Source organism: Aphidius gifuensis, linkage group LG1 (assembly GCF_014905175.1).
Source record: "Aphidius gifuensis isolate YNYX2018 linkage group LG1, ASM1490517v1, whole genome shotgun sequence".
Lineage (NCBI taxonomy): Eukaryota > Metazoa > Arthropoda > Insecta > Hymenoptera > Braconidae > Aphidius > Aphidius gifuensis.
Window position 1 is genome coordinate 4,825,532 of NC_057788.1, and position 12,024 is coordinate 4,837,555.

The 12,024-nt window shown below is 20.3% G+C and overlaps 1 protein-coding gene across 1 annotated transcript in view; it reads right to left on the bottom strand.

Moving 5' to 3' along the window:
* Positions 1 to 884: 884 nt before the first annotated feature.
* LOC122847872 (probable G-protein coupled receptor 158) overlaps positions 885 to 12,024 on the bottom strand; it is a gene marked incomplete at its 5' end in the record, with an annotated part of 47,657 nt that continues 36,517 nt past the window's right edge. Inside the window, 7 exons of the mRNA XM_044145730.1 lie at positions 885 to 3,467; positions 3,776 to 3,943; positions 4,043 to 4,148; positions 4,763 to 4,901; positions 5,714 to 5,928; positions 7,246 to 7,355; positions 8,328 to 8,396. Of these exons, the coding sequence (XP_044001665.1) occupies positions 2,835 to 3,467; positions 3,776 to 3,943; positions 4,043 to 4,148; positions 4,763 to 4,901; positions 5,714 to 5,928; positions 7,246 to 7,355; positions 8,328 to 8,396 (1,440 nt within the window). The remainder of the gene's footprint in view (positions 3,468 to 3,775; positions 3,944 to 4,042; positions 4,149 to 4,762; positions 4,902 to 5,713; positions 5,929 to 7,245; positions 7,356 to 8,327; positions 8,397 to 12,024) is intronic.

Here is a 12,024-nt window from a genome sequence, read left to right on the forward strand (position 1 = left end):
AAACTGAAAAAACATTCTCCAAAAAAGAAATAAAAAAAGAAAACAAATTGATTTAAATTTAATAAATAGCTATAAGAATAAATCAATAAAAAAACACTGAATAATATATACAACAATACATTTTTTTATTAGATAAATTTGGTCAAACATTGTGTGACAATAAATTCATTGTGTTATAATGATTATAAATATTTTCATTATGAATACTCATACATTAAAACATGATGATTTAACAATTAATTTATTGATTAATTGCAAAAGTATGTCAATAACTCATAAAGCACCAGATTTTACGAGCCTCACTTGTTAATAATTAATCTACAATTATTATACATACTTTGATGACATATATTATCAACGTAAATTATTACAATAATTATTATAAATCAATTAAAATAATTATAATATATAAACAAAAATTTCAATAACAATATTTTGATATATATATATATATATATTTTAACTATTTAATTAATATTTATTTATTTATTATTTATTTATTTATTCGTTTTTTCAGCACTATTTACAATATACACTTGACAATCACTCAAACGGTGCTTGATATGAGCTTGATATTAAATACAAGTTATTTTAATTTTTTTTTTATTTAATAATTAACCCATAACTATCACTGAACTTGTTTTCTTATTATTATTTTATTTTTTTAAATTTATTTTAACGCTATTATGATTACTACCATACAATATACTATTTACAATTAAATTTTTTTTTATTTTATTCAATTTATATAGTATGACTAGTAATATGAGCAATTATCAATAATTATTTTTTAAAAATAATAACCAAAAATTTAATAAACGAGTTTTTTAAAAATGTTTTTTTTTTTTTTTATTATAATATAATATAATGGTTTTGACTATTGACAACTGATTGACTGAATAATTAATTTAATTCAATATTTTTGATGCTGAAAAATTTGTAATTAATAGTATCTGAAATATGCAATGAAATATGATATTTAATTGAAATAATAAAAATTATTATGCCTAATGAGTTTGTGTAAAAAAATAGATAAAGTATTAATTTGAATTTTGATAATGTTAAAAATAATTATCAAAAGTATTTGACCAATTAGTTAATTAATGTAATACAATATGTATCTTGATTACGTGTGTGATTGTTATAACAGTCACGTGGTATTATTTAATTAAATTTGACAATCTCAAAGGGTCGTTTTATTGGGGCTCATATTACCTCCTCATTGTGATCATTTTCTTGGTAGTAAATTTAATACAATAAAAGCTTTTAATTGAAAATAAAAATAATAAAATTGACTAGTTTTTAAAAAAATAAAACAATTTTACAATTAATGTATGTTTAAAATTTTTTAAATTGATATGTTCAATGCACGATGCCAAAATATTATCATCATAATAATATTATACTTATAATTAATAAGATACACTAACAATTACATAAAAAAATTTTATACAAACTAGACACAAAATGTCAATTAATTGTATTTTTTAATTTTAAAAACTTGATGTTTTTTAAATATTATTATTTAGTATATTTTAATATACATTTATCCAAATTTAATTATATTTTTTTTTCAATAAATAAACTAGATTAAATTATTTTTTTTATCATTGAAAAATTTTTAAGGGAATTAAATCAATATTTAATCAGACAGATAAGTTTCATGTAATTTTCAAAGTGCATGCGGCTGCTGTGTATTTTTTTTAAAAAACTTTTTTCTTATTTCAAATTTATCCGAGATATTTTTCAATGGTGTTCAATATTAAAATGTAATTTTTATTAATTTTAAATTAAAGATAAAAAATAAAATAACAAACTTGGACGTATATAAAATTTTAAATTGCAAAAGTTTTGCATAAAATTTTAAACCAAATTGTTTGGCAACAAAATAATTACCTAAAAGAAATAAAATATATTTACAATATTCAGTTAAATATTTTAATATTATTATTATCATGATAAAAAAAAAAAAATGTCATCATTTTTTTTTATTTTTTCATTGCCTATAATTACTATCACTATGTTGTCTTGATAAAGCTCAAAATATGGCAATTTATTATATTCACTTTATCGTAATAAATTCAATTATAATATTATAATAACAAATAAAAATTTTATGCTACATTAATTAGCGTTAAATAATTAACGATCAATTATGTATAAATAATTATCGTAATTAATATTTATTATTCATAAATCATATTTACACTTTACAAAAGCTCAAAAATTTTTTATTTTTTATATTTTTTTTTCAATCTCAATTTGAAACAATTAAAATACATTGATTAAATTTTTAATTGCTAAAAATAATACATTAAAATTTATACATCTAAAACAAAGCTTTACTCGAAAAATTATTTAATTTTTTTATATTAAATCAGTGTATTTAAAAATAAGAAAATAATTAATAAATTATAGGAAGAACTTTTTTCTCTCAAAGATTTCTCTCCTCTCTAAGATTAATAATTAAAAAAAAAATAATTAAGGTGTCATTTAAATTGTAATGAATTTTCAAATTTAATATTTCAGTTTTGTTAATAATAAATGAAATATTTAATATGATATCACAATAAATTAATGAATAATATTTAACATCACGTATGCTTTTTATATTACAGAAAAATTTTTTATAAATACATTAAAAGATCATCAACTCACACACACACACACATATATCCCCATGTTAATTTAATGATTCGGGATAATATTTTGATTTAAATTTATTTTTTTTAAATTGCTATCTACTTGAAGCAAATAAAGATTTATCAACTATCACGAAATTAAAAGGAGAAGAAAATACAACACTAAAGAAAAAAGCAAGAGAAGATAATTAATTACACAGTAACTTCTTCAGAAAATCTGCTGTTGTCATCAAGGTTAATGACAATAGCATGTGTACGAGCATGGCCGGATTTTTTATTATCCTGATCTTGATTTTGATCACTTGACTTATCATCGACTACCACCACATCATAATTATCAGTTTTAACTGAAATAACATTTGTCATTTTATCATCATCATTATCGTCATTATTTGGCTCAAAATTATTATCACATTTTAATGGTTCTTTATTATTTTTATCATCAATATTATCATGTGATTTTTGTGATGATGTTGATGGTAAATCATCACTGTTATCATCATTTAATATTTTAATTGGTTTATTTTTATTTATAAATTTTTTATTTTTTATTTTATTAGAAATATTATTATTGATATTATATTTACTATCAATACAAGATTCATTTTCTCCTTTTACAACCATTTCTAATTCATCAACAATTGTATTTGGTTGATCATTTAATCTCAAACTTGATGATATTGCTTGGATTGTTGATATATTTGGCTCAGTACGATTTGCAGCATCTTGCATTGCTAATATTTTATTTGCCAAATGACGATTACCCTGACGTAAATTTTTTTCTTTTAATAATTCAAGTTGTCCATAAAGTCGACGAAATTCTTCCTAAAAATTTTATTTAAAAAATCGGTTTTTTTTCTCTTTTTTTTTTCTATTGATTTTATAATTTACGATATTATTTGATAAAAAGTCTATGTATTTTATTCTTCGAAAAATTTCATTTCCATATAAATTCAACGATTTTATATATAAATGTAAATATAAAAATTAAATTTGCATTTATTTGAGTTAAAAGAGTTTAAATAAATTTAATTTTTAAATATAAATTGTAATGAAAAAAAGAGTTTCAATTGTTGAGTAATTTATTTGGCCAGTGTATAAATTTTGTTTGTGATAAAGGGTGATTTTCTTACCGTAATACCATCTCCTTCCTCAGTAAAATTAGCCTGTTGCAGAGAAATGGAATTGGTCTGGTTACTGGCAGCCTGTGCACGACACGATTTACCAATAAATTTACCAGTTGTACCTGGAAGCTTTCCAATTGAATCCTCTTTTCCACCACCACGAAATACGACATAAGCCTGTGTACATATTCAAAATTAAACAATAAACATCAAAATATTATTAAGATAAAATAAACATCTAAAATTAATATTATATTTATTTATTATTATTTTTACCTTGCTACCAAATATTAGACAAAGTAACAGAGTTACTGTCAATTGAGTGTGACAAAAAAAAATTATATAAAGTAAATCCGGATTGGCTGGTGATTGAAGAAAAAACCTGTGAAAAAATTTCAATTTTCATTTACTTGAACAAATATTACAGTAGAAAAATATATTAAATAGTGAAATAAAATTTTTTTATAATATTCAATCTCAGTTGATCAAATGCTGTTACAAAATTTTACTATTAACTTAACGAATTTTGAGAATTTAGTAAGACTATTTCAGACACGTAGATCAAAAAGTAAATATATATATATTGTACTATTGAGACACCAAGAAACAGTAGACGTATTTGCCAAGGAAAAGCCAACGGAATTGGTCAAATATGTACAGTTATTTACTGAGTTTGTCAGTGATGACAATTACAAGAGACATTGTCAATTTGTATAAATTACATCATATAAAAACTAATATATTTATGTTAAAATTTAAACAATTAAATATTTTCATAGACACGTAAACTGTGAATATACAGAAGTCAATCAATTTTGATTAAAATTATAATTACTTTTAGTAATTTGTCAACTAAATATGTTGTGGTAAAGTGAATTTAAATTATACAATATATTTATTAAATTAAATTTCATATTATAATTATAGAAAATTAAATTAATATCTATTATGTTATTTTTATTAATAATTAAGTAAATAATAAAATGTTTTTCTTACATGGAAACATTGAGAAATACTGAAAGTAGAAATTCATTATAAATTGCCATTGAGATAAAACGACTTTCGTTAAATTCAGATGGTGCTTTACGTACGACAATACAAAGTCTTATTCCCCATATAAGAAACATAACTTCCACTGCAAAATATAAAAAAAAAAATAACACATATTTATTACAAATAAAAAAAGTTATTTTATAATTAAAAATAATGGTATCATTTTAATGAAATATAAATTTTATATTTAAAAAAAAAAAAAATTAAACCATCAAATTTCACTTTTAAAATTTAAAAATATTAATTTTATATGCTTTTTTTTCAAATATAAATAGTAAATATTTATAAATTATTTTTTCTATCCTTTGTAGATGAAAAATATTCATGTAATAATTTTTTATAGACTTGTGTAAATATTTTTTTAAAATGAATAAAATTAATTTGAATAAATAAAGTAAAATAAATTTTTTAATACATTACGATATGAATTTAAATAAAACTTTTTTAAATAATCATTATTATTATTTCAATTAGAAAAATAATACAGCATATTTAAAATACGAAAAAAAAAAATGTAATCCAGATTTGCCCAACTAGTTTTTATTTCAAAAAAAAAAAATAAATAAATAGCATGGAATTGAAACTCCACATCAAGTTTGAGATTCATTATTTTGTAAGAGGATTTTTTATTTATAATTGACTTTTTTTTTGTTATATTTTAATAATTTTATTTCAAAATTAAAATAATAATAATTAATGTGTAATTATAGAGTCGAATAAATTAAAAAACCATTGATGTGAAATCTAATTTGAATTTTGTTTTTTTTTTGGACAAGCACTTGTTGCTTTTGCACCAGTTATTTTCCAATTTATAAATGTATTTTTATTTTAATGGTTAATACTTTATTTTTGCAATACAAGTGTATGTTATTAAAAACGAACAAGTGTACTTACGAGTTGTAAAGCTATGATCCCACCAATTTGTTTGACACAGATAAGCTTTTAGATCATCAGCAGTACGTCCAACAATTACAACTGGTGGTGCTACAATTGTTCGTATACCAAGAAATACACTGAATATCGTGACTATTATTCCCAGACGTTTTAATAAATTCATGTCTGTTATTTTTACTGCTTTTGCTGATCTCACACGAAATATAACGGATATCCTGTTAAATAAAAATTAAAAAAAATCCATGATACCAATAATATTAAAACTGCAATTATAATTAAATCGATTTATAAATTTTTATAAAATTATAAATAAATATAAAAACAAAAAAATATAAATACATAATTATTTTTTTTTAATTATTAAAATAAATAAAAAATATAAATATATTTTTTACTTTTCATTTTAAAATATTATTTTTATCTGTTTAAAAAAAATAAATATTGCAACTAAGAGAAAATAATGAGAAATATAAAAACAGAAATAATAAAAAATTAGAAAAAAAAATATAAAAATTGAAAATATAAAAGAGGAAAATTTGTGGTAATGGTTTGCGGTCATCGATCTTAGTTGGAGTAAAGTTGTTTTAAGCTGACCTTTTTCTATCAACGATTTTTTAAATATATACTACTCAAATGTATTTGTTCATTATTTATTTATTTCAATCTCTTTTCTTTAATCATGGATAACTTTAATTCACTTTGAGTCAAATGTTTATACAAAAAAAAGAAAAAAATTATATCAAGATTGTAAAATTTAAAATAAAGTTCAAGGCTTTTTTTTTAAATACTCAACTATTTATCATTGTCATCATTATTTGTATTATTGTTACTATATTATTATAAATTTTAAAATTTTTTAAATAATACTTTTCAAGTTGACTTATCAGTTTTTATTTTTTTTTTTGAATTATATTTTTTTAGCGTTAATATTTATTTATAACTTGAATGAATTTTTTTTCTTTTGTTCTCTTTATAAATCAACATTTCGTTTTATTATTATGATTTTTTTTTTTTCGATAACATGCATGGTTCTGATTGATAAAAAAAATATTCACATTGAGTTATTTTATTTTTTTTTTCGAGTCCACTTGTCTTTCAAGAGGTCAGAGAGACACTATTTCAACTGAAAGCTATATTTACTTTTGTCTTGAAAATTTATCTTTTTATATCTCTGTACTCACACCTCATTGCTCAAATTTTTTTCGCATCGTAAAATATCCTTTGTACTGATTTATTTTATTTTTATATTTTTTATGTTTATTGTTATATTTTTTTTCTTCACAATTACTTCTACACAATTCACACAGTACAATGCTAATAATTCAATGAAATTATATTTACTATATAAATATAAAAAAAAAATAAATCAAGATCTTAACTAAAAGAAATAAAAAATTTTAGCTTTTCAGTAATGACGGAGAAATATAAAAATATATATTTCATGTTTTTTCATTATTTTGTATGGATATTAAAAAAAAAAATAATAAAGAAATATCACAAATTTATAAAAATATTTATACATAAATATTTACCTCCATGTTTTTAGCATCAGAGCACCGTATGTAAGAGAAAAACCAATTTCCCGAAGCCATACTCTTATCGTACAGGTCACAACATTTGGACGTGGATACATCACGATAGTCTGAAAAAATTATCAATAATATTATCAAATATATATGTATACTAAATAAACTCCCCAAAGGTATAAAATACATTAATGAAATTGAAAAATATTTTTCAAAAAAAATCGAAATATACATGCATGGATTATTTCTACAAAAAATTTAATATTCAATATGTGTATTTACAATAGTGAATGAAAATGGGATAAACATTAATTCTCTTTCATGAAAAAATAAAAAATATATATTTCATAATAATTATACCAACTTTTATTGAAAAAATTCGATAGAAAAAAAAAAAACCAAACAGCTATGTAATAAATACACGACAATATTTCATAATAAAATTTATGATATATATGATTTTATGATTGAGACTCGTAACTTTGGCAAATATTGTGTGAATAAAATTTTTAATAACCATTATATTTATAATTGAGAAATTTAATTAAGATTTTTTTCAATAAATCGTAATAATTCAGTGGTGTATATTTTTTTTTATTTTTAATATAAAATAATAGAAAATATTAATAGAAAATATGAAATAAGATTGCACATTAATTGTTAAAAATAAAAATATTTTTTCGAATACACAAATGTCATAAACAAGACGGGGTATATTATAATTAACCAAAAGAAAAGAAAAAAAGAGAAAAAAAAATTTTTAAAAACCGCGAAAACCGCAGAATGGTTATATAAACGCCAATAGCTGTTGAAGCTTTTACAATTGTCTATAGCCCACGGGTTTCTCGAGGTTAATCGACCGTATATCGTTACCACATCCAGTGCAATTTCATCGTTGAGAAACATCCTCATGGATTTTAGATTTTACCTGCCAGCACATATCAGCAGCCATGATATGACTAAATTTATCGACACACATATTTAACCACATTGCATATTTTATTATAATTTTTACAAAAATTTTTAATTTATAAACCAAAAACAAAATAATTAAAAATACAATGATAATAAAATTTTATTAAACTCACTGTAGAATAAATAAAAAATGCACCAAGAACAATAACCCTCAGTAAAACTGGACTTGCAGCTTTTACAACCTGTAAATAAAAAAATAGATTTTTTTCAATTAAAAATAAAATATTAAATATTAATTTTTATAATTTAAAAAAAAAATAAATTAAACAAACATTGATTTATATTTTTTATTATTTTTTTATTAAATTTTATACTGCTGAATAATTTTATAAAATTCAGTAGAAATATCACAACTGGGAGGGCTATACATAGTTGACAATATAGTCAAAATTCTCAGAATTAATTGATTTATTTAAATTTTCCATGTCACCACGAATAAAAAATTTATAAAATTAATTGATTCAAAATTATTTAAAATATATATAATCAATTTTTATAATCGAGCGATTAATTTTATCTGTATTCTTTTCTATTTTCCTTCAACAAACATTGACTTTTCACATATGATTTTAAAGCTTCCAGTTAATAATGAATAATTCAAGGCTAATACACGGACAACATGACGCCAACTACGTAAGTTGTATGTTAAACGATGAAATGTTTTGATGTTAGTGACCCTCCTTGTCTGACTCAACGACTATATGCACTACTGAGAATTACCAAGTTTCAATATGCTATATCCAAGTTATAAAGCAACTATTTTATTGACCATAAACCTGACCTCTTCATATAAAATAATGCCTTTTTTTTTCTACCGAGAAATTGTCATGAAATAAAATTTAAAAAAATTATTATTCAATTATGATTGCTTGACTTTTTTTTTTATTACTAGATAACTATTTGAAAAGTTGAAAAAAATACAAAATATTTGATATGATTATTATTCATTAATTATTTATTTTTACAACTACTATAGTCAATATTATATTTGAATGTTTATGTTTATATAAATCATCTGTAATTTGTTAAAGTTATAAAGTTGTTGTTGATATTAAGTTGTGTATTAATTAATTATTAATATCTTCATCAAATTGCGAATGATAAATATATTCAAAATTAAATAAAACTTTATTTCTTGTTAAAGTTTCGAGTTTAAAATTAATCTAAAATTTATATGTCAGCATTATGTGGAATATTATAAATATTTATGTTTAGTCAATATAAATATGTGACAATATTTGTAAGAGGAAATTGAATGACTTTAATGTATCCTAATTCTATTTCAAATAGATGCTTAAATGTTTAATGTTTTTATAAAAATAAAATTTATAAAAAAAAAAAATAAAAAAGGTACTATGGAAATTCTTGAAGAATGTTATTTGTTAATTTTGTAAAGGTGTTGATTTTTGAAGAATTTTTATATTAAAAAAATAAAAAAATATCATTGTATAAATTTTCTCATTTGAATGTTTTATAGTTTTAAATAAACCAGATGCTCAAATGAATCTTTACAAGTCGTTAACACAGTTAAATAAGGGAAGATACCAAAAATATATATAAGACTATTTTATAATAGAAGTTATAAATTTTACGAGAAACAAAGTTATCACATTCAGTGTGATTTACTTTGAGAAAGGTTAACTGGTAATATATTTCTACAAAAGACAAATTGTATCGCGGCCTAGTAATCATAAAAAGAAAAACGAAATTTTATTTGTTAATTTTATACAGTAAGAATTTTAATTTAAATTAAAACATTAATTTCTCTATGAAAAAAATTCCAAACAAATTGTAACAGATAAATTTAAAATTTATATTATAATTTACAAGTAAAATATTTAAAGAGAAAAATTAGATTCATTAAACTCTTGTAATATTGTAGAAAATTTAGTATTAAAAATCACCAGTAAAAATTATTACAGTGCTATTCATTTTTTATTTTATTTTTTATTTTTCTTATTTATTTATAAAATTTGGCAAGTTTGGTGACACCACATATTTACATTGAAAATTAAACACGATTCTATGTTCAGTTAGAATTCATGTCTCAGATATTTGCCAAAGATCGAATAGTTTTCCAAATACCTATTGAATTCCAATTCAAACTCTACAGGACCTGGTACTTTTAGAATTTATTAAACGACTGAAATTAAATGTGGAACAAATACTCCAATATAAATTGAATATCTAAGAATTATACAAACATTGGTATACCAATTTTGAAAATTAAATTAATAATGAAAAATATTAATTTCAATTTTCAATTAAAATAGGAAAAAATTAATATTTAATATTTACTTTAAATTCAAACAAGTTTATATGATTCTCAAGTAATTGTATAAAAATGTATTTAGAAAAATTGAAATATATTTTTTAATTAAAATGAGTTTTTAATATTTCAATATAATTTATTTATAAAAATATCAACGAGATTATTCAGTCGTACTGAATTATGATAAAAAAATATCTCAAAATTCAAAACAAACACAGAAATACATGGAAAAAAAACAAAATATTTTTTATTTATTTTTCATTTGAAAACCTAAGAATTCATAAAAGTACTTTTTATATTTTATTTACTATTGAAATTAAAGAAAATTGTTAATAAACAACAATGAGAATAAAATTCTTAATAATTATTCAAATGATAAATAAAGTTTAAATTATTAAAAGAATTTTAAATTTATAATTAAAGATCATTATTCATTTGTTAACGTATTTTTTTTTCTCTTTTGAGTTTCATTTAAATTGAGTTTTAATCGTGAGGAATTCTGTGTCTTCACTCGAGTGAATGAATTTAAAGTTTTGACATTTATCATATTCATCGAGTGAAAATTATTTATGAAAAAAAAAGTAGTAAAATTGTATGAAAAAGTTGGATAAATCCCAAAAGAATTTGCAAGTATTTAAATGAACTAGTGATCAGAAAAAATTGACGACACACAATCAATACATAAAAAGTTATTTAAAAGTTTAAATTTAAAAACTTGTCAAAAAAACTTTCTTATTTTAAACAAAATAAATTATTAAAAATATTAGAAATAAGAAGATTTGAAAATTTTGTTGTACTATTTATAAAAAGAAAATACTTTTTCAATTTTTTTTTCTTTTGTTCAATTTTATTTATTTTTTTTGAATAACTGTATTTGCTTTAGTATTTTTTTGTATACATATTTTTGTGTAAGCTTTTTTCTTTTGGCACAAGATAATATCGATAAATATTTAATAAATATTTTTCTAATCAGACTAACGATATATGTATAAGAAGAAAATAAAATAGAACTTTTAAAAAGCAAAGTATTTATTTTTCAACAAAAATAAATAAACTTAAATCAATATAATGATTTTATAGTTTTTTTTTTTTATAACTGCATGATTTTAAGTTCAAGGTTTTTATTTTTCTAACTAAATCAACACTTGTGTTTTTAAATTTATAAAATATTAATTTTTTAAAATTTTTATAATGTCTCAAAAAGAATTTTTTAGTTACTTTTTTCTTTATTTAACTAAAATAACAAAGTAAAAATGAGTTACAAAAGATTCAAGAAAATGTTTTAAAAACCTAGTAAACTGTCAAAAAAAAAAAAAAATGAATGGTAGTATTTTAAAGAAAAAAAAAGAAAAAATAATTCAAAGAAAGTGCAAGCTTTTTTTTTTTTTTTTTATCACCTTGAAAGTCTTTGAGTATTTTCAAGCTTTTATTTTCTCGGAATCTCGAAAGAATGAGCTTACGGTAAAATCGTTTTACATTGCTGATGGCATCTCATTGTTTTGAGAACCCTTGTCATTCAGTTTTACTTCGACTTGAAC